At 40.2% G+C, this 24,781-nt stretch overlaps 1 protein-coding gene across 2 annotated transcripts in view; it reads right to left on the reverse strand.

Moving 5' to 3' along the window:
- CERS6 (ceramide synthase 6) overlaps positions 1 to 22,893 on the reverse strand; it is a 261,277-nt gene extending 238,384 nt beyond the window's left edge. For both annotated transcript variants that reach the window (XM_069494452.1, XM_069494528.1), the window contains exon 1: positions 22,626 to 22,893. In XM_069494452.1, coding sequence (XP_069350553.1) covers positions 22,626 to 22,795 — 170 coding nt within the window. In that variant the 5' untranslated portion in view covers positions 22,796 to 22,893. The remainder of the gene's footprint in view (positions 1 to 22,625) is intronic.
- Between the last annotated feature and the right edge of the window lie 1,888 nt (positions 22,894 to 24,781).

The raw sequence follows: 24,781 nt of genomic DNA on the forward strand, positions 1-24,781 counted from the left end.
GAACAGACCTCCAGACCGGGTCCCTGAAGCCAGGTGACTGCTCTCCCCAGACCCAGCAGAGGAAGGGCAGTTTTACTCCCAGAAAGTTTGAATCACAGAAAACCTGGCCTTTGGGACAATGAGCACAGTGATCAAAACAGGAATAAGTGAAAATTTTCAGCTCATTGCTCAGTGCTCAGAACGGCGGCAGCAGGCTTGTAACCTCCAGGCTGGCTAGAGGAGGGCTGCTTTCTGGGGAAATTGACCAGCCCAAAAGAAAGTGCTCTACATACAGATGAGGCTTCAACCTCCTGCGATGTGGCACCCTCTCTTATGGAGCCCTCTCCCTTCCTAAGTTTCACGGAAGACAATTTTTCCACGGATGGCGGGGTGGAGTGGGTGGCAGAGCTCTGCAGCCGGTCCCTAACAGGCCACCAACCCCGACCGGTACCAGTCTGCATCCTGGAGAGTTCGGGACAACAGCTCTAAAGGAAAACCTTGATTGATCAGACTACAATAAAAATTGAAATCTTCAGCCCATAAAAAAATCATAATTAAGTCAAAAGACACATAAAAAGGACAGCAACCAGTCACAGAATACATGAAAAATAGCAAATTTATTTTTACATTGAAAGAGCCTTTATAAAACAATAAACACTCCTCCAAAAGGCAACAACATCAAGTAATTCACAGAAAACTAAATACAAGTGGATTTAAAACATATGAAAAAGTGTTGAACTTCACTTAAAAATAAAAACAAATTAAAATGATACCACTTTTTCACATAACCAGTTGACAAACATTTGAAAGTTCAGTCATACTTTTAGAAATGGTCCTTCAGTTAGTGGGAATATAAAAAAGTGCAATCCCCTAGGAGAACAATTTGGCAATACCTATCAAAATTCAAATTGACACAGCAACTTCACACAAATAGGAATTTATCCTAAGGTAATACACATGTAAAGAAAGACACGCACAAAAATAGACATTGTGACATTGCTTTTAATAGCATAAAATTGGAAATGGCCTAAAGATGCACTGATAGGACAGTGGTTAAATAAATTATGGTCCAGCTCGGTGGCTCACACCTGTAATCCCAGCACTCTGGGCAGCCAAGGCGGGAGGATTGCTTGAGCTCAGGAGTTCAAGATCAGCCTGAGCAAGAGAGAGACCCCGTCTCTACTAAAAACAGAAAAATGAGCAGACGTCACAGCACGTGCCTATGGTCCCAGCTACTGGGGAGTCTGAGACAGGACGATCACGTAAGCCCAGGAGTCTGAGGTTGCAGTGAGCTATGATGACATCACTGCACCCTACCCAGGGTGACAGAGCAAGACTCTGTCTCAAAATAAATAAATTATGATAAATAGATTACACATATTGTATATGCTATATAAGATATATAAAATACAATAAAATTCTACACAACCCATTATAACAAAAAAGTTTAGTTTTCAGTATTTTCATAAAAAGATGTTCGAGACATATTAAGTGAAAAACAAAGTGCAAAAGAGCATATATAGGTTGTGTTAAATAAAGTGTACAGAGAGACCACATATTGCTATAGACTGAATGCTTGTTTCCCCCCCACCTCCTCCCATCAAATTCATATGTTGAAGCCTAAATCCCCAATGTGATAGTATTAAGAGGTGGGGCCTTGAGAGGTAATTAGGAGATGAGAATGGAGCCATCATAACTGGGATTAGTGCCCTTATGCGAAGAGACTCTAGTGACATAATTCCCCCTCCCCTTTCTCCCTCTCTCCCTTTCTCCACCATGTGAGTGTACAGCAAAAAGACAGCCCTCTGCAAACCAGGAAGTGGGCCTTCACCAGACTGCTCTTGCCTTGATCTTGGACTTCCTTTTCTCCAGAACCGTGAAAAATAAATTTCTACTGTTTAAGCTACCCAGTCTGTAGTATTTTGTTACAGCAGCCTGTGACGGTTAATTTTCATGTCAATTTCACTGGATAAAGGAATACCTAGGGAGCTGGTGAAGCATTATTTTTTGGTGTGTCTATGAGAGTGTTTCCAGAGATTAGATTGTAGATCCATCCTCAATGTGGGCAGACAGACACAGACAGAACAAAAACATAAGAAAAGGATGTCTCCTCTCTCTTCTAGAGCCAGGGCACACTCTTCTCCTCCTACCCGTGGACCTCAGGACCCCTGGCTCTCCAGCCTTGGGACTCCAGGACTTATACCAACAGTCCTTCCAGGGTTCTCAGGCCTTTGGACTTGAACTGAGCCAAGCGGCCACCATCCCAGGCTCTCCAGCTGTTGTGGGAATTCTCAGCCTCAGCCTCCGTAACTGTGTGAGCCAATTCCCCTAATAAATCTCCTCTTCTATATCTATATCTGTATCTATCCTATTGGCTTTGTCTCTCTGGAGAACCCTGACTAACACACAGCCCAAACTAAGACATATATGCTTGAATATGCCTGGAAAAAATTCCAGAAGGCAGCTGCAACTGGTTGCCTCTGAGGAGCGAGTTTTATTTTTCACTGTATTCCCTATTTTACTATTTGACAGTTTCTCACAATATGCGTGTATCGATTTTTTTTCTTCATCGGCATCCTTCCCCAAGAATTACACAGGGCAAGGTGATGATAATAGGATGATAAGAAAAAGTGGATTCCAGGAAAGAGCATGGTTAATACAGTGGCTAGAAGCTGTGATTCCTTTTTCTGCCCAAAACTTGCTTTGGGGGAGATGAGCTAACCTCTTTCTGTACCTGAGAAATAGAAATAATAACATTAATAATATGATTTTATTTTGGTTTATCATTTTAAACCCTGTGACATCTATTGTGATCATTTATTTAAGAAACATACCTCGTATATTTAAACCCTTTTCAACTCATTGCCTTAGACTTATCTAACTAACAGGAATGGTGAGTCTGGGCTTGCATCTAAGAGGGTAATTGTGCTCCACATTAACAAACGTCTGATTTTGAGCCTTGAAGCCGCCATGCCAAGACCAAACATGATCCACAGAAGGGTAAGCACTACCATATGAGGGGCAGGAACTAATAATCTCAAGAAATGTTTGCCTGATATAACTGAGCCTAACAGCCTCATTTATGAGCCAATGTGCTTCATATTGATTTTCTAAAGCCAAGAAATGTAATTAATAAACAACTACTCAGCTACTTCTTGTATACTCATGGTTTCACAGTTCAGACTGTTAGACACAACTTCCATGAAATATCAAGCAAAATATTACATATAATCACCCATTTTTCATTGAAGTAACCCTCCTAGCCCTGTTTTTTATATATCCATTAAATTTAATCATCCCGTCTAAATTTATGGTCTTCCTTTACCTTGTAATATTACCAAACCCATAAGCAATAAGTTTTCTACAGCTTTGAAGCTATACATGTCAAAAAGAAAAAGATCACAAATTCCACAATCTAAAATTCAGTTTCAAAAAGTTACTTTAAAAAGGCCACCCTAGAATGTCTTTATTCTTTGAGGCAAAATCCACGTTCAAGTACTCCAGAGTGATGTGTCATAATATCTGCAATTTACTTCTCATGGTACAGGAAAAAAAGAAAAATATGATTAAAAATGTCAACAATCATTGAATTCTGATGGTGAGTATAAGAGTGTTCACAGCGTTTTTTTTAGCTTTTATGTCTTTGGTCATTTTCATAAAGGTCAAAAAATATGAATACATGCCATCCTACAGGTATAAGAACATAACTTTTCCCTAAGCAGAAAGGCAAAATGAGATGATGTGATGACTGGGAGGGAGGGTGGGGTGGACAGTCAGCTGCACTGAAGAATAACCTAGTCTAGATTCAAAATCTTCCTTTCTTGAGTTCTAAGTTCATGGTCATTGCTCAATCTTGGTTATTTATTATTTGCTTACTTGTTCAATGGAAATGTTTCTACCATCAGAATAGTTTAATCATAAGGTAACTACTCTGATAATAAATTATTAGGACACCCCATGCAAGGAAAGACATCCTTCATTCATGATTTCTTGTACAAGGTAATAATATTTACTTTATATTAACTTTTATTTGTTGTAAAAGAATATAACAAAATACTATTCCTGTTAGCTAAATAACCCTAAGGCAATTAGTTGGAAGGGGTGAGATATGTTTGTTAGATAAATGTTTATAATAGATGTTGCAAAGTTCAAAACTATAAACCTGAAGGAATTTCTCATGTATTTTATGATTATTATTCCCATTCTTCAGGTAAAGAAAGATCAGCAAAATATATTTTCATCGTAGATATTACTAAATTCCCTTCTTAGTCAGAGCCCCAATCTGCTGTTCTTTGGACAAGTCATCAGGTTAAAACAGCTGTTTTCTTTATAGATTAAAACAGTTTGTCAAAATTACATCATATTTGCTGCAGGATAAGTAAGGCTAGGGAGGAAATGAGGAATAGGTTTTCTCATACAGCATTGGTAGGAGTTTAAATTGGTATAATTTTTCTTGAAAGGCTTTACCAGCCTTTATTAAAAGTTTTACTTTGCACACCCTCTGATCCAGCAGCTACATGTCAGTTTATAGAAATATACTTAAGTACAAAGAAGTCTGTACAACAGTGAAGTTATAGCATTGTTATTGTACCATTTACAAAATGAAATACGCAAACAATGGGCTATTGTGCCATCATATTAAAAAGAATAAAGTGGGCTGGGCATGGTGGCTCACGCCTGTAATCCCAGCACTTTGGGAGGCCAAGGTAGGAGCATCACTTGAGGTCAGGAGCTCCAGACTAGCCTGAGCAAGAGCGAGACCTCATCTCTACTAAAAAAAGAAAACTTAGCTGGGTTTCATGGTGTGCATCTGTGGTCCCAGCTACTCAGGAGGCTGAAGCAGGAGAATCTCTTGAGCCCAGGAGTTTGAGGTTGCAGGAGCTATGATGATGCCACTATACTCTAGCCTGGACAACAGAGTGAGACACTGTCTCAAAAAAAAAAAGAATAAAGTGGCCTCTACATTCACTGACATTGGAAAATCTTCAAGGCATGATCTTAAAGTGAAAAAAAGACAAACAAGTTTGAGAGTAGGACTTAGAGTATAGCATTCATGCTTTTTTTTAAAAAAACGGGGTCTCACTATGCTGCCCAGGCTGAAGTGCAGTGGTTATTCACAAGCACAATCATCAATCACTGGGCACCACAGCCTGGAACTCCTGGCCTCAAGTGATCCTCCTGCCTGAGCCTCCTGAGTAGCTGAAACTACAGGTGAGAAACACTGCACCTGGCTTCATTCATGTTTTTAAAAAAGTTTATATTTCCATATACATATATATATATAGGTAAATGAACTGAAAAAGTTCTAACACAACATACATATTAACTGCTAATACTGTTCACATCTAGCAAAGAAAGTGAGATTAAGAAAACAGTGAAAATGGAAAATTGGTTGGGTTTTTTTTTTCCCCTTATACTAGGAGTTTCCCAATGAGACTATAAACATATATCTTTAGGTAATTTTTAAAATAATTTTTAATACATTAACTGCCATGTGAGTTGTATTTAACTCATGCTAGTTTTGAACCTCATGAAGCAAATGTAACTCACACGTCTCTTCACCTTGGGAGCCGAGAAAACTTTTTTTCAAGTTGCATATAACTCACACACAGAAATTAATAAAAAATAACAAGTTTTTCATTAAATTAGAAAGGCTCATTTTGTTTTTGAAGTTTTTATTCTATTTTCATAATAAAACAATGTGGCCCCAAAGAAAAAAAAATTTTTCTAGTGTGGCAATCAATGTGTTAAATCAAGAGGCTTTATAATTTTAAATATTCAAAAATGTCTCAAATAATTTTTGTAGCATTATTAATCATGTGAGACACGGAAACATTTTAAAGTCAACAAATTAAAATTAATATACTGGAAATTAACAAATATTAATAGTTATTGCTAAGATAATACTGCACCGAAAGATTTATTGCATACTGTATCATTACATTTCCAAGAAAGCTGAAAAAGAAAACTCATAAGTTCCATTTAAAACTAGTATGAAAAAATAATTATCTCAAACATGCATGATTTGGAAGAATATTGCTATAATAAAACCCTCACAAAAAAGCTCTGGGAAAATTTGTACCTCAGCATTACAAGTATTACAGCCATTTGAACATTGTAAGAATCATACGCTTAAAAACTGGGAGTCATAGAGTATTTAAGATTTTATCAATGAAATATGTTATTTTTAAAGAAAACCATTCTATTATGCTATGAGTCTAAAAACAATAGGAGATTTTAACAAGCTGATTTTAAGTTACCCTCTTTGTCAAAATAAGCAGAAAGAGATTCAATATTTTCTGTTAATTTAGGATTAAAAGACATGGGTAGGAACCAGCACAATCAATACACAAAATTACAAAATAATAGTAGAAAGTAAACAAAAAAGAACTACTCACAGGAATATAGGAAAGCTTTAAACAAAAAATTGTAAAGAAAATGATTGTTCTTCAAAAAACAAACAAAAAAAAAGTCGAAGAGATACTAAGGTTCAGAAAAGTGATTATAAAACTGTGAAAGAATGCAAACAAAGATAACAGTACAACAGAAAGGAACGGTTTTTAACAGATTACAGAAACATTAAGAGCAACAGAAAAAATGGGCAAATGAACATTGAGTGAAAGACATGGGGCAGGTAGGAGTGAAGAAAATTACTAAAACATGGAAAAAACTAACAATATTAAAATGATTATAGAGAAGATGATAGATGTGAAAGGAAGACAAAAGAAATCTAACATATATATAACTGATATTCCTGAAGAAGAGAAGACAAATGAAATCGAAGATATATCCAAAGGTAGAATAGAAAATTTTTCTTAAATAGAAAAATTTAGATTGAAGTATACATGTTTTTTAAGGTGAGTATAATCTCTAAAATGCAAAGCACTGCAATAAGATACCATTTTCAAAACAAATACAGTATTTCAATGTCACAAACCAAAACTTAGTGTTCAAAACACCTGGCTTTTTCAAATCCAAAGTATATGATACCTTTGATTCCCTTGTCTCAAACTACAAATTATGTGAGGCCATCTACCTTCAAAAAACAGGACAGAGAAGCTAATCAAAAAACTTACACATCTATCCTATTTAAAAAAAAATGCGTAAAGGCACTGTATTTTTGTCCCTTTACTGATGTCTATCCTTACAAAACATTATCACTAATTAAACAAGATTGGAAAGAAGATAGGTGTTCTCACTATGGTCTTTCACTCACATTCTCACAACCCTCCCATTTCTTTTTAAATAATTTATTTACTTTATTAAATTTGATAGCCAAATACTAAGATTTTGTACATAAACACACACACATACATCTCCAAGCATCTGCACAAACTTAACACAAAGAGAAGCAAGCAGGCTCTGCTGGTAATGGCAACTACCAGAGCTTGTGTTTTCCTCCGTAAACAGCCAAAGACCTTCAGTGGAATAGAAGGTTTTGTTGCATAGATTAGGCCTTTCATCTTCATACTGCAAATAATTTTTCCTTAATTTATAAAAATGTGTAAAAACTAATAAAGGGGAAAACTTCTGGGGTACTAGCAATGTTGTATTCTTGATCTGAGTTCTGATTACCGAGCACACAGTATATTCACTTCGTTGTGACAATTTGACAAAGTGTACATTTAGGCGTGTTTTGTGCATGTTTCTGTATGCACGTTATACATACAGAATAAAAACCTTACTTTTTTTAAAAAAAAGCACTTTCTAAGATTGCCATGAGTGATGATTACACATTTGAGTGCTGGGGTTTACAGCCAATACCCACTGGGGCATAACGGCGACTGAACATGGCTTTCTCCAAGATAGAGTTTTAAGCTAGGGTTCTATGCTCCCTTTTGCTGTATACACGGCAGAGCGCCAGTCAGTGCCTGTGCTCACGCTCTCCTTCTCTCCCTCTCTCTCCCCACCAACCCCCCACAAGTCTGAACACTGGGCCTCAAGACCAAAAAGACGGTGTTTAGCTTTACCTGCAAAGACAAGTATAATCTGTTGTCATCATCCAAAATATATCATCATACGCTATTTACTTTAGCAGTTCCCATTCAGCATCCTGACTCTTTTAGGTTGGCTTTTAAAACAGGGCAGTAAGAAGTTTCTAGCAGCTAAGTGCATCCAATTTAGCAAAGCTTTTGAAAGGACTAAAATTCCTCAGATTTGACCCCCGAGTAAAGGATTAGACATTGGCTGGAAAATGGAATGGGGATTGATGGAAAGAAAGGCTAACCAGGTTTGGTTCTGCTTTTAATGCAACATTTTTGTCTCATCCTCAACTCTGAAAAAGGGGGAAACTGCTTGCCAAACAATAAACTCTTGTTTTTAAATTTTGAAACGCAATAACTCAAATTTATTTCTTTTTTTTTTAATCAGAAAAACAGTCTAAAACCATGAAGTTATCTTTGAAAACAGAAAGAATATTTATTCCATGTTATCTATTACATACTTTTTAAACACCAAAAAATTAAAGTTAGCAAAAGTTGAGATGAAAGCTCTTATTAACTATCCTTCTAAGTGGATTTGCCCCAAACTCACTATGGCCCTGGGAAATATGAGTACTAACAGAACAGCTGGTAACCAGGCAGGGCTCAGGGCCAGAGGTAAGGGAGATTTTCCCTTCCCAATCAGGAGATGCCTTTTACCCAGGAGACTTTGGCTTCAAAGGCAGAATAGGTTCTGAGTAGGAGGGGGAAGTAAGAAGATACGGATGCACTCGGGTAGGCAAATTTATCCAGCAGTCAAGGGAGTGATGAGCCCCAGTCTGAAATTGTTACTCTCTGCCCAATCTTATACAGCTTGACACTGTGCCAGGTGTGGACCACCTGAGGGACGAGGGGGACACAGAACAGTACTGACACTGGCAAACCTGTTTGCCTACTTAGAGACCCATAGCTAAAGCCTGCCTCGGAGGGAGACAACATTAGAGCTGGAATTTCCTAGCACTTTCCTCCTTAAACTCTAAGATAGAGTTCACTGGCATGTTTATTTCAGGAGCCTAGTTCTTTCAAATAAACCATACCGAACACTAGCAAAAGTAAGCTTCACACACTGTAAAAACTCAACAAAACCATGAACATAAAACACACACACAAAACCACTTGACTGCCTGAACCCGCCTTAGAAATACCGTCTGGTTTAACAGCCACCACCTGCATGTCTATTTCTGTTCCCTCTCCAGTCCCTTTACAATTCTGCAAGCAGCCATTTAAGTGTGGGAGCTTAACAAACTAGACTTATCACACCCTGGGTGAAAGTAGGAGGAACACAAAAAAGTCTATGGTCTCAGTAACACAGACAGGCTAAGGAGGAATTAGCACACCAAGACCTGGCCTTGGGTATCTATCTGCAGGAGTTCTGCCCTCAGGAGCTCCAGCCCACACTTAATAGGAAGCCCTTTGATGGCTTTTTTAAAAAGCCATGAAATGTGGTTACATGGACAGTGGGGGCAGGCAACACACCTCAAGCCCCAAGGATGCTTCTTCCCACAAGCCATCCTTAGGGAGAGCCAGAGTAGCCCTTTTTATTGTAAAAATACTCCTGACTGGTGACCAGAATGGGTTTAATAGGATGAGCAATTAGGGAGGGTGACCAACTCTTTTGGTTTTCCCTGGGACAGTCTCAGATAAACCAGGATGGGATGGTCACCCCATGGCACTGCCTGGGCTTCCACAGCAGCAGGCTGTGCCAGGACCTGAGTGGGTGGCAGACAGCAAGTCACTTCATCTCTCTGGGCTCAGGATCTTAACATATAAAATGGAAGGTGGAACAGCATTTTTATCTCTGCCAGTATTTCTCAAAGTGTGATCTTCAGATCATGTGTGCCCTAAAACAGTGCCTGGCAGTGCTATTCCAAGACACGGGGGATAGGTAGAGGAGTAGGAGCCATGTACCCTAGTGGGGAGGAGTATTGCACCACTTCTATCAATTCTTTGTTTAGAAGTGGCTTCACAGGGTGCTAATAAAAAGCAGACCAACTTTTAATTAATTTTATTATTTTTTAGAATCCTCTGTAGGTAATACACCCCCTTATTTCACGCACCCAGGGAAGACTGTACCCACCCCGCTCAACTTTAGTATACCCCTGTTGTCTGACCCACGAATGACTTATGTCTTTGAATGAATAAGTTTCAATTTCCTTTTTAAGTAGAAAGTCTACAGCTCTATTAAACTATGACTAAATTATTAATCCAGACCGTTTTTGTTAATTTGTTGTTCTACAGCATTGTGGTTTCATCTTTTCCTTACTTCCTCATTTAAAAGATGAGCCATCATAAATGTTATATTTGATCACCCTAAGATGCCTCTATCAAAGCCTTAAAAAATTATCAGGTTTGTTAAATTATTTACATGGCTAACTACTCACAAATTATTTTTAAACTATGCAGAGCTGGAAAAATGCCTCCAGTTGAAAGCAGATGCAAATTCCTTCTGAACCAATTTGGTCAGACTAGGTTGGCCACACTCACACCGGTGGAAGTTCAAATGTGGGGGTGCAGATTTATTTCTCTTAAAGAAAAAAAATATAAATGTATTATTTCAGCTAATTTTGAATGTTTTAATTTTCATAAATATGATCCCAATGCCACTAGAATGAGTTTGCCTTAAGGATCAAAGTAAGATAATCCACTGGGCTTAAAATTCTGAAAGAACTCAATAAATGTCAGACTCAAAGATTTCCTATTTCTGAGCTGTCTGAATATTAATGTACAATCTCAGCAAAGGGTATATTACATGAGTGTCAAGTGGACAAGGCCCAGTTCTTCACTAAGCTGCTAGGGTTGTTTTCTGCCAGCCATAACTGGAAGAATCAGAATCTTCCTTGGAGGAAAAAGAAAAGAGAGAGAAGAAGAAAAATAATAAGGAAAGTAAAACTGAAATGACTGCACCAGCAACCCCAACCACTGAAAATAAGAGTCTATATCATACAGGAATGGGGTCCTCATAAATGTCCATGACATAAAGTTAATGCCAGTAAAGGGTTTCAGAAGCCAGTATAGAGTTTTGACATAAAAGGCCTATAAAGTCTCACTTCTAGAAATACTCAGGAAGTGACTGTGTGTGCATGTGCATACACCTTGAATAAACCTGAAGAACAAGTAATCACTGCTTCAATGAGCTAGGCACTGCCCTGAACCCAATGCAGGTATTATCTCATTTAATCTTCACAGCAACTCTGTGAGTCTCAGATGGAAACTAACCTTGGAAAGGTGAAGTAATTTGCTCCTAGACCTGTAGCTAGCAGGTGGCAGACCCGGAATGCAGCCCAGGTCTTAAATCAATACAAATGCCAAAAGTGATGTCTGCCAATGGTGATGTCTGCCGGTGGTTGAATACCCAATCAATTTTCCCTTGAAACTGTGTGCAATAAAAAAGGACCATCAGGGCCAGATAGGGGGTGGGAGGTAGGTGGGGATATTTGCATAAATATTTGCATATTTCACTGAAACACAGCTTCCTTAGAAAACTCCACCTAGAGGGAGACCATCTTTCCAGGGCTTTCTCCAAAGGCACAGAAGCCAGGGCAGGGGCCAGGCTCCCAGTGGCACACAGCGGCCCGTCACTTGTTTAACACCCCACCCTCAGAAATGATTTTCTGCCACCAAATAGGAGCAGGTCCCTGGCATGCAATCCACATCCCTAAGAGTTGAGAAGAAAAGGCTTAGAAGCATTCTCCTCCCTCAGCAGGCACAGTGCCACAGACTGGGGCTTCGAGGCCTGTCTAAAACTCTAAATATTTACTCTTCAACAGAACAAGTAAATCCTCCAGTTCCATGATCAAATATATAAACAGGCCCTACTGCTTCCACAGGCTGCACCCTCTCTCCACACCTCACCCCTCCACACACGCCCAGCACATTATTTGTACTCTAGTATCAATTAGTTTCTATACAACATGTGTTTTTAAGGGACAGTTTTTACTGAATCCCGTTTAAATGTATTTTCCCAGAATCTCCCACTATTGCAAAGTGGGCATACTCCCTGTTTTACAAGTGAAGACACCAAAGTTCAGAGAGTACGTTGCTTACTACTGCATAGCTGATAAAGGGCAGCATTTGGATTGAAACCTAGGTTTCGATCTTTCGGATATCCCATCCATTTTCCTTTTAATTCTGATTAGGAATATACATTTTTAATTAATTACACTAAATGTACAAAGCAGGAATATAATTCAAATGCACTATCACCATCAAGCCTACCCATGCACTCAAAGATATACACACACCCACTGACACAGAAAGCCCTGTTAGTCTCCCTATCTCCGTAATCCCTAAATGACTGATTGCTCCTTTCTCAATTTTCCTTCACTCAAGCTATTGTGTCCAAAACTGCCACTCTCAGTAAACCACCAAGTCTTTATTCTGCTTTGAAATGGTGATCCATTAAAACAAGATCTACAGAGCCACTTAGACTAGCTGGCAGGGTTTACTCTGCTACTTGCCAAACTGTGTCCCTGGACAAGATTTCAGATGGTTTTCTTAATCCCCTCCCCCACTCCTAACTCAGTGCTGTTCCTCTTCTCTAAGGACATCCCTGTGTCTTTAAAAGATCTGTACCAATGACAGTAAGAAACAAGGGAGGAAAAGAGGGAGGTGGAAGGATAGAGGAAAAGAAAGGAAGAAAGAAAATACAGTCTTAATCACAGTTTCAGGACAGCAACAATAGCTTTGTAACCTGAAAACCTCAAAGATAAGATGTGACATTTATGCAGACAATGGCAAGTGACAAACAAATGATATTCCTAGGTCACTGTGTGAAAAAACGTTACCTAGAAAAGGAATGTATCTCTCCTGCTAAAAACCATTTGTGTATCTCTAACCCCACTTCTGCCAAAATCAAGCCCCACAATCCTATTCTGAGTTAATAAAGGCAAAAATACGAACAGCTAGCAGCAGTCGCCCAAGAGAAGTCCATTTTGAAGGCCAGTAGTGAGGAAAAGAAAGTTCTCCTTAAAAAAAAAAAATGCTCAAATATTCTCACAGATGAGTTATGGAAAGCATTTTATACAATGACAAAGCATTAGAATAAACTTTAAAAAATGAATATTCACTAATATGTACCTGCCAATGCTTACAATCTGTCTTTATAATATGCAGTCTTTGAGAAAAATCAGCTTCAAGTATTCAAATGTCTCAATCATTCGCTTATAAAATGCTTGTAAAGTTACAGTGAAAGGGAGGTAAGAGGGTCAAATCTGATCTTAACCCATCCAAAGCTTCCACAGGATGTATGCGTGGCCTAGGCCACTTCCCTTGTAAGAATTTTGTCCCATTATCCTGGTTTGCTTTAAATGGATTGTGTACTCAGCAGGATGCCTTCACTCTAATCCTAGGGATCCCGTGACACTATGCGAAGTGCTTTTCCAAAGACATTTTGTTCTTTTCTATACATGTCAGTTTACTATTATTAAATGGTCATATTAACAAATGGACTTGAAGTAAGTTGTTTGGTTCAAGTGCCTTCCAAAAAATCCCCAAGATACTTAAGTGCTTTCTGGATTTTTAAATCTTCGCCGCCCACACACCCATGCCAGAAGATTCTGGAAAGAAAAGGGGTTCTCCTAGATCTGAAAGGAATTAGACATTAAAAAAAAAAAAAAGAAAAGGCAGTGTTTGATGCAACTGAGATCAAGAGGACTGGGATGTTAGTTCCTAACTAGAAAACTGTCAAGCCTAGAAAATGAAGCCAGTTATTTCTAGTAAGTGACTTTTTTTAAAAAGTCAATAAACCTATTATTTATTTTTAACTGTGGTGAAATAAACTAACATAACATTTATCATCATAACCATTTTTAAGCGGACAGTTCTATGTCGTTGAGTACATTCACATTGTTGTGCAACCACCATCATCCAGAACTCTTTTCATCTGTCAAAACTCAAACTCTGTGCCAGCTCCCAGCCCCTGGCAATCATCATTCTACTATCTGTCTGTCTCCATAAATCTGACTGCTCTAGGTACCTCATAGAGGTACCTAGGTTCACTCATAGTAAGTGGAATCATGCAATACTTGCCTGTTTGTGACCGGCTTATTTCACTAAGCATAATATATTGAAGGCTCATCCATGTCATTGAAGAATTTCCTTCCTTTTAAATGATGAATAATATTCCACTGTGTGTTGCCATGTTCTGAATGTTGTATCTTGCCACACTTCATATGCTGAAACCTAATTACCAGTGAGATAGGATGTGATAGGAGGTGGGGCCTGTGGGAAGAGATTAGGTCACAAGGCCCGAGGGCTAGGATTAAGGCCCTGATAAAAGAGGCCCCAAGAGCTGCCCTGCCCCTATCAGGATGTGAGGACATGAGAAGGCACCATGTGTGACCCAGAATGTTGGCCCTCACCAGATAGCAAATCTGCTGGCAATTTGATCTTGGACTTCCCAGCCTCCAGAACTGTGAGCAATAAATTTCTGCTGTTTGTGAATTACTCGATCTGTGGTATTTTGTTATAGCAACGTGAACAGACTAAGACATATTGCTTAGTACATACCACATTGCTTCTACCTTTTGGCTATTGTGAATAATGCTGCTATGAACATGAGTGTACAAATACCTCTTTTGAGACCTTGATTTCAATTCTTCTGGGTATATACCCAGAGGCAGAATTGTTGTGTCATATGGTAATAATATTCTTAATTTTTTGAGGAACCTCTATACTGTTTTCCATAGCTGCTGCACCATTTTACATTCCTACCACCAGTGTACAAGGGATCTAATTTGCCCTCCTTCTAGCCAATACTTGTTGTTCTCTGTTTGCTTTGTTTATTTGTTTGTTTTGATAGCAGCCATCCTAATAGGTATAAGGTGATATATTCATTGTTGCTTGTGGTGCAAGCGTTTTTTGTTTTTTGGTTTTTAGAGACAGGGTCTCTTGTTCTGTCTTCTAGGTCTGGAGTGCAGTGGCACGATCATAGCTCTCTACAGCCTTGAATTTCTGCACTCAAGGGATCCTCCTGCCTCAACCTACTGAGTAGCTGGGATTACAGGCGTGCACCATCACACCCCGCTAATTTTTAAATTTTTTTAAAGAGACAGGGTCTTGCTATGTTGCCCAGGCTGATCACAAACTCCTGGCCTGAAGCAATCCTCCCACTTTGGCCTCTCAAAGTGTTGGGATTACAGGTGTGAGCCACCACATCTGGCCTCATTGTTGTTTTAATTTATATTTCCCTAATGATTAGTCCAGTAAGTCATTTTTAACCAAAAGTTCAGAAAGATAATTTGAAAGAATTTGTGCTCCATCCCTGATTTTTCCTTCATAAAAACCCATTCATTCTTTTTTTTTTATTTCAGTATATTATGGGGGTACAAATGTTTAGGTTACATATATTGCCCTTGCCTCCCATCCCCACCTTGAGTGAGAGCTTCAAGCATGTCCATCCCCCAGATGGTGCACATCGCACTCAGTATGTATGTATAGACCCATCCCCTCCTCCCCGCTCCCATCTGCCCAACACCCGATTAACGTTATTCCTATATGTGCACTTAGGTGTTGATCAGTGAAACCAATTTGATGGTGAGTACATGTGGTGCTTATTTTTCCATTCTTGGGATACTTCACTTAGTAGAATGGGTTCTAGCTCTATCCAGGAAAATACAACAGGTGCAGATCACCATTAAAACCCATTCATTCTTGATGCCTCTGTCTTTCTCCCAGCCCTCTGTAATAAAGCATGGATATCATTTACATCATCCTCCTGAATGCATCCCTTCCACTGTGCAGAATCTAAGCAGCTTTCTTCCTGATGATGGTGACTTAGTTTATGGGGGAGAAGTAGGAGACAAAGAAAAGAGTACAAATATGTACCATGAAACAGACCAAGACAAAACCATTCTGCATTAAAAATAAAAATAACAACAAAAAAAAAAGAACGCTACTACTTTCCTACAAGAAAAAGATAAAACTGCATCTCCTTATCCCAATAGGAAAATATACATGAATTCACAGAAAGTGAAATACCAATGATTAATAAATATTTGAAATAAGTTCATCATGAGTAATATAAAAACACACATTACAACAGTAACATTTCTTTCAAAGTAAAAATTTTTTCAAATGATGATAATCTGCATTCTGATAAGGAGGTGCAAATGGGTATAATTTCTGGATAATTTGGCAGTTATCAAGAACACCAAGATATTTACCCTTTTGGGCTTAGAAATGCCACTTCTAGGAAACATTCCTTGGGAAATCATCAAGAATTAAAAGATATATATATATACACACATATATACTGGAAATAGCCTAAATGTCCACAAAAACATAGGGACCAGTTAAGTAAATTATGGTATATCCACAGCATAGAATAATGTACAGCCATTGAAAATATTTGTGAACAAGTTTAATTACATGCAAAATGTTCAGATTATAGCATTAAATGGCATAAGGCTGCATATAAACATATATAGTATGATTTCATGATATTTACTTTAAAATAGAAGATCACCAAAATTATTAGGTCAAGAAACCTAGTTCCAAATGCTTACATTGCTATTTTAAGTTGTAAAAAGTCAGGTGCATTTCCTAAATTCTCAATCCTTAGTTTTATCTGTAAAACTGGGTAAAAATTACTATCTACCTCCCAGGACTTGAGGGGGAATTAAATAAAGTAAACTGTGTAAAGTAATAAGGTCATTAGGGAATAAATATTAGTTGTTGCTATTATTTTCAAAATTTAAAAACTTATTCGGTAAAATGGCTGTCATTCACAATACTCAAACATCAAACAAAATAGATGGTAAACACTAAGGCAAAGCTTCAGACCATGTGCCCCAGGCATGCAGTCATCCACAGCATTACTAATGAGATATCCCAAAAAGACACTGCGCAAGAATCATCCTTTTGTGTTCAGTCATGCCATAGCATAGGTGTTTGGAGCAGTCAATAAAGGTGATGGTGTCAGGAAAGAGTGACACAAAGAAAAAGACAATGAAATAATTTAAAAAGGATATGGGGAAGAAAGCAAAGAATAAAATCTTAGGAATAAAGATTCTCGGGGCATCACTGATATAAAAGGATCTTTACACAAGAAGAGGCAATCTGGATTACCTTTAAAAAAAATCAAGGAAAAATGTTTCCTAAGATACATAAAGTGACACGACTAGTCACTGGCAAACAAAATCTGGAACTCCATTTCTTGACTCAAAAGTGTTTAAGAAATGAACTGATCAAAAAGAGATGGAAGGGGGAAAAAAACAAGAAAAATTTGAGAGTCCTGACTTTGTAAGAAATAAATAGAAAATCTGTTTTCACCTGGTGATAGAGGAAGAAAATGTAGGTGTATGTAATAAACCTTTGAAACCTTCAATATATGACATGGACCTAGATTCTAGTGCTCACCAACAAGGTTTAATCAGGTGAGTAAAATACATGAGGAAGGTCGGGCTCTCAACTGTAACCCTAGCACTGTGCAAGGCCAAGGTGGGAGGATTGCTTAAGGCCAGGAGTTTGAGTTCAGCCTGAGCAACATAGTAAGACCTCATCTCTACAAAAAATATTTTAATTAGCTGGGTGTGGTGGAACACACCTGTAGTCCCAGCTACTGGAGAGGCTGAGGCAAGAGGATTGCTCGAGGCCAGGAGTTTGAGGTTGCAGTGAGCCATGGTGACATCGCTACACTCTAGTCCAGGCAACAAAGCAAGACCCTGTCTCAAAAATGAAGTAAAATAAAATAAAATACACAAGGAAAGCCTAAGGAAGGTGCAGTGATGTCTCATAAAGCCATGAGACTGGTATACTGATGGAAAAAATTCATGTGAAACTCCATTTTCCTTCCACCACCCTTCGCCATCAGGGAAGACCAACCACTTCTGAAATACCTTACAAACTAAGAATCCAGGAGAAAACTATCCACCCCTGTCCATAGAGAATTCAGGTGTCTCCAACAAAAAAGTCATAAGTAAACTCAGGGTATTAATTTAATAATACTTGATGATATTAAGTCATTGTGATAATTTAAAGTTATCTCCCCTACCTTCCCTGCCTTCTAAGTCACTGCCCATTAAGAGGAATGCTATGCCTTTTACTCACAAATCAACCTATTAAAATAGCCAAACTACTGCACCCTGTAAATGCAAACCTTTCATTTTGCTAGAAGAGAAAGCTATACTAAAGTTCTGCAAAGAATATCATCTCTTTGATTTCAGGTTGTGTTCCAACAAAACATCCACCTTAATTCAATTTTCCTATTCCAGTCAGAAACTATAGAAAGCAACCTACTTGTGTCTGAACCCAACTCTTACCTTGTACACTAGTCTCTGGCGGAGCAGGTATCCATAGTTTTAATCTGAATCAATCACACCATCATTTAACAAGCTAAATAAGGTACTTTTATAGAGTTTAATATTCAGCAATGATTGCATGCGAAAAACCACGTCTGTATGCAAATTGTTAAAAAAAACTCCTTTAAAGTATATCTGATGATATCAATCTCTTCATTACAAGGTACATTATAGGAACATCTAGCAAGAAATTCTTTAAGTAATGAACCTCGCCTGATACCCCACTTTTTCCTGGCAACCATTCGCTCCTCTTCTTTTCCCTTAATGACTAGGAACACATTCTCATTCTCTCTCTCTCTCTCTCTCTCTCTTTCTGTCTGTCTCTCTCTCCCTCCCTTTTTACCCTCTTTTGTGACACTGTTGTTTCTTGAAGATTTGGGGGCAGCAAATCACTCTTGGGCTGAATAAGCCCAAGCCAAGACTGTTTGGTATTGGCCTCCTGAAAGATGACACTCCTCACATACCTTGGCATTCTGAAATCCAACCTGACAGGAATGAGCTTCTCATTCTCACCCAGTCATCACAAGAGGTGCCAGGTCTACTCTGGGTTTCATTTAAAAGAGGCCTTCAAAAAGGGAACAACTGCTTTCTCTGCAGAATCTTCCTTGTTGGTTATTCTGAAATATTATAACTTTTTGGAGCACAAATGATAACAGCTCAAGTGATTCTTTTAACTCAAAATACAATTGAAAAATACAATATACAAAACCATTGACTAGAATATTTCCATGGGAAAAAAAAATCTCTTTATTCTTAGAGGATTTATTTCTGCCTGCCACAAAAATGACATTTGGCCTGCTTCAAAGTTTCCTGAAATAATAATTAGTAATCTTCAAATACAGAAGACTCACAGGAATGAGAGAATTGGGAGGGTGAAAGCAACCTCAGATTACACAGGCCATTTGCTTCACTGTATACATGAGAAAATAAGTGGAGATAAATTACAAGGCTGCCCCAGTGTGAAGGTAAGTTTTGATAGAATTTGAGTGTTCTGATTCCCAATTAATACTTTCTGCATCTTTCTCCTAAATCCTCAGGGAAGAAAATGCATTAAAGTTACCATTTGTAACAATAACTCAAGGAATTTTTATTTCAAACAGAGATTCAGCAGAAATCCCACACTTATGAATACCACAGCAAAATACATTTTTGAAAAAGTGAAGTTGGAAGAAGCATTTATTAAAAGTCCTGAGAATGGCTTACTGAGCCTAAACGAGCATTAAGTCAAGAAAATTCATCAAATAGATAATAATGTTATATTATTAAATAATATTCTGTTCTTTGTCATCAAGTCAACAACATAATGTAATGGATATGCTGTAATTTTCATCCTAAGAGAAACCATCCAGTTGTGTTTTTAAACAACAGATACTTCACTCTGTCAGTCAAGTAGCATCTCATCTGTACTGACGTTAAGTGTAGTATCAAGGCTAGGCTAAAAACCACCAACCTTTGGGCTATTCAGAGACTTGGCCAAAGTCATTGACCTTAGGCTGCTCCATTTTTAACCAACCATGCTGGGCTTCCATATTGCTGCCCATATGTTCCTACAAAGTGGCATATTCTGGCCATGAAGGCCTCTACTGTCAACACTCCAAGAGCAAGGGTGAAAACTAAATGATAGGCCTGTTCAATTGAGCAAAGCCCAATTCAGTCAATCCTTTAGTGTTTCTCTTTACAGAAAGAAGTACATAAAACTGAGTAAAAGGCATGCAAATTCACAATTTTAGCCTCAGTAAGACATTACTGACCTCATTTAGTGTAAAATAAAAATCTTAGATAACCAGGTATTTCCTAGATATGTTCTCAGCTTTGAAATATGTGACAATAGAAGCATAAAAGGAATAGAATCTCAAAGGAATTATTGCTATTACAAAAAGCATTTCATTTTATAAAGGGATTCACAACAGGCTTCTTTAAATCATGTGATACATTATAGAATACTGAAAAAGAAAAATTATGCATAAAATGTTAGAAGGATACTGAAAGTGAATTCTATCCGTGATAACAATATTAGCTGGTTCAGTTGTATTGATTCAGGCCCTTGATGGATGCTACTGAAATGAAGATTATAGATTGGTTCCCAGAATGTGTCATTTAGGTTTGAGAAGAGGAGAAACATGCAGAACTTCTAACTCTGGATATAACTATACCCCGGGATTTTTGGAAACCTAAGAGAGCCTGAATGATTAATAAAGACAGAGCTGTCACTACTATAGGAAGAACCAAACTATACACCTTTCCAAAAATCAGTAGCATCCTGTGGTATGTGTGCCATATTGGATTAGTATTCTCAACATTAACCACAAATCTTCACTTTCCATATAGGCCATTAAAACTCTTCTACTTGAATCAATGATCTGAAGGAAAATGACCAACTCTGTACGCATCAATATAAGGACACCTGCTGTGACTGACAGTTGAAAGCAGCTGACTTCTTTGTGTAAACTGTAAATCAAGTCATGGAATTACGCGAAGGAAGAAAAAAGGTTCAGGAAGAGGAAAAATGAACTTTCAGTTTTCAACTATTACATTAGTGGTCTTTTTTTTTTTAAAGGCAGAGAGAGTCTGAGTACAAAGCTATCTCCATTCTCCAATAAATTAATTTTTTTCAACTAATGAATAGCCTGGAATCAGCACAGGGAAGAAGGATGTCAGGAAAATGCAGCTTTCTGCATACAGTAGGTTATGCTTTTGTTCTCCAAAACATAAGACTGCACATCTCTTTCAAATACATTAGCTATCTAAATGTGAGCACAGCCGGAATTTACCAGACAGAATCTATCCGATGGCACTCTGCAACTGTATGTGGATCTTCCACTATGTGCCAACATAGAACAACCTGCGGTTCCTGAGAGCCCGCCTTTGGAGACTGCAAGATTAGATATGAGTTCATATTTTCCATAAGTAAAGATTTGCTCTAGAAGTAACTCTGAACCTGCAAACACACCCACTTTTTTCACAGTAAGTCTCAGCTCAAGATAAGATCAATGACATATCTGTATTGGACTCCAAATCATTTTAAAATAGTAGTCTATTCCTTTGTGTAAGCCAATTTCTGCATGTGACCCGCTGACTTTGTCTCAAGTAACAGTATTGCCCATTGAAAAATACACCTTCCTTAAACAAAAGATATTCTTTTTTCTTTCCATGAAGCTTTGTAGCCATTTGCACTTGCAAATGGCACAAAAGACACATTCTGCCACCCTCAGTAGTGGTTTTAGGCAAACAGAAACAGCAAACAAGATAACAGAAACAAAATCAAGGTGAGCTGGAGGCGGGGACAGAGAGGTGGAATGGAAGTGAGAAATGGAATCTAAACTCTACTTCGTGATCTAAGAAATTCAGCCTTTACCGATGAATTAGGTGGGAGGAGGGATGGGTAAAAAGAAGGGGAAGATGATGTTTTCTGTTGCGAAAAAGTGTGTGCTGCAATCCTGGTTTTTTTCAATAGCACCCAGAGAATGCTTGGCAGGCAAAATCTAGTTTAGTGACTAAAACTGATTCAATGAGAATAACACAAGTTTGTGTGTGCCATAATGGAGATATCCAACCAAATCGAGGAACTATACGAACAATTATATGACCATTCTTCAAAATTTTAAGTGTGTTCTGATGCCACAAAAAAAAAGTTTATGATTATTCCTAGGACACAGCTATCAATTTAATATCACCATTTTGCAAGCTATGTACCCATCCTGCCAAGTCCTCTTTTAAAGAAACCACTAATGAGCTGGAGTGCTATTGTCACCTACTTCCCAGCACAGTGGGCCTGATACTTAGTGTCAAGGCTGGAAACCAAATAGCGACCAGAAGCCAAGGAGTCCCTGGCGTATTCTTCTGAAGCACAGTCACTACAACCCTTATGCCAGAGTGTAAAGGTTGCAAGTGTGAGCGGTTCTTCCTCCCTCCCGGCGGCGCGTCCTGAACGTTCCTGGCTGTCAGGTGGGTGTCGGTGAGCCTCGGCTGGGAAGCCCTGCCTGGCAGCGCCGCGTGCCGCGCTGGTGGACAGGGGCGAGTCCCGCGGAGTGCGGCGAGTCCCGCGGACGGCCACCGCTCACCTTTGTTCGCCTGCCCTCACCGCGAGGAGGGAGTCGGGCCATGGTGGACTAGGGGAGGCGACCCTAACGCTCCGCGGCCCGAGAGGAAATCTGCAGGCAAGCCAGACCTTCTTTGGCTCCCAGAAAGCAAGCCGGGCAGAGGGGTCAGCAGCCCTTCCCCAAACACAAAGGTTGGGAGGCGTGAACGCGAGCGCTGGGGGCGCGGGGGCGTGCGCCACATAGCACGCGAGTGTGCGTGTGCGCGCGAGTGTGTGTGCGCGCGTGTGTGTGTGCAGGGGGAGGGGAGGAGGTGCTCCAGCCCTTCTTACCTCTCGAAGATGAGCCGCACCATGAAGATGCAGAAGGCCAGGGGGAAGGCGAGATAGAGGTCCTCAGCCTGCGGGAAGGTGGCTTCCTCCGTGTTCTTCAGGTCCGCCCAGGTGACATTGTGCGGGAGCCAAAACCTCTCGTTCCAGAACCAGGCTAAGATCCCTGCCATCTTGCTTTGTCCACTCCTGTCCCGCGGCTCCCGCGGCCCGCCAAGCTCTCCGCCGCGCAGGGCGCCCGGGGATGCGCGCCCGGATAGCCCCGAGCCTGTGCCGCCGCCGCCGCCGCCGCTCCCGCCCGCCGCCGCCGCCGCCTCCGCGGCTGCTGCTCTCGAAGGCTCGCGGCGAGCCCCGGTTCTCTCCTCCCTCTGGCCGCGCTGGGGAAAGGGGCCGCCTCGCTGTCACATGGCAGCCCGGGCCGCTCGCCCTGATTGGCTGGTCGTCGCGTCAAGCAGCCAGGCACACGCGGCCAGCTCGCCCACGCCCGGAGGGCAGGGCGCCGCCACTGCGCCCTGGCCGCAGGGCACTGCTCCGGGCAGTGCTGTCCGGCCCTGCGCTCGCTGCGCTCTCGCTTTGCGCTCAGGGCAGCGTCCTGGAGCCGGCCCCCAAAATCCGCCCTAGTCCCCTGCTTGCCCGCACATGCTCAGAACGCTGACTCCTGCCCCACCGGAGTTTCAGGGTTCTCAGTCCTCTTCCCGTGCGCCCGGAGGCGGTGGGGAGCCAGGTAGTGGCCAAGGCTCAGCTTCTGAACCAGTCCTGCACTGCAAGAGAACACCAAAAGGAGAAGTAGGGGGCGCATAGAGCAAAGGAAGAAGAAGTGGGAGGGAAAGGACCGTCTACCCCATTGCTTGGAGAAGCAGAGAGAAAATCAGGAACTGGGGCAGGGTGGTGTGGCAAGAGCCTCTGCCTCGGCCCCATGCCTGTCTTTCCCCCATCTTTGACCTTCCGGGCTCCTTGTACTACTGCGTCTCATCAAAGCGGCTCCCCCAGGGAATAAGGCCCTCTATTTTGATTTATGAGGTGGTACAAGAAACTGGGCACTGAATTGCTATTTGATTACTAATTGCTATTTGATGATAGCAACTGCAGCATTCAGTGAAACCGCCCCCTCAACTTAGCTCTCTGAAAATGCTGCTAGACCATATTTTGACTTTATAGATCATGAGAGAATCTCCGCTCTACTACTTGACAGGCTCATTATTTTCTGCCTTTTGAATCTGAAACCTTTAAGGCATTCGGCCTGTGAAGCCTAACCCAGGCACCTTTCTTTCCATAATACGCATTCCCATTGATACAGGAACCATATATGGATTAGTTCAGTGGCCTATGTAGACCTGGTTCCAGGGCGTGTTTTGTTCATTTTTCTCACAATTATTCATTTTCTGCATGGTTCTGCCAGTAAGTGCTACTGGATCTTTTCAATGGGCATACACACACACACACACACACACACACACGCACACACAGTTTCTTTACTCTTCCTTCCCCTCCAGTTACCACCCTCTTTTCACTCCTTTCCTTTAAAGCAAAACTCTATACCATTGCTTCCAATTTCTCTCCTCTTGTTCTCATTTGAACTTCCGTTTGGGCATTTGCCTCCACTGCACTGAAACTACTCAAGGTCACCAATGATATTCATGCTGCTAAGCACAAAAGTCAATTCTTGCCTTAGTTCAGGCTGCTTAGACTGGGCCGCTTAAACAACAGAATGTATTTCTCACAGTTCTGGAGGCTGCAAAGTCCAAGATCAGGGTGCCAGCAGATCCAACCTGGCAAGGGTCCTCTTCCTGGTTTGCAGACAGCTGTTTTATTGTTGTATCCACACATGGCAGAGAGCAGAGAGAGAGGAAGCAAGCTCTCTTATATCTTCTCCTGAGGGCACTGATCCCATTTATGGGGGCTCTATCATTATGAGCTAATTACCTCCTGAAGGCTCCATCTCCAAATACCATTACATTGGGAATTAGGATTTCAGCATATGAACTTTGGGAGGATGCAGCATTCGGTTCATAGCAATTCTCAATACCTCTGTCAGTAGCATTTGGCTCAGTTGCTCTTGAAACATTCTTGCCTGGCTTCCAGAAACCATACTCTTCTGGATATCTTCCTCCCTCATGGCCATTTCTGCTCAGTCCCCTTCCTAGTTATTCCTCACTTTG

This window comes from Eulemur rufifrons, chromosome 1, assembly GCF_041146395.1.
Source record: "Eulemur rufifrons isolate Redbay chromosome 1, OSU_ERuf_1, whole genome shotgun sequence".
Lineage (NCBI taxonomy): Eukaryota > Metazoa > Chordata > Mammalia > Primates > Lemuridae > Eulemur > Eulemur rufifrons.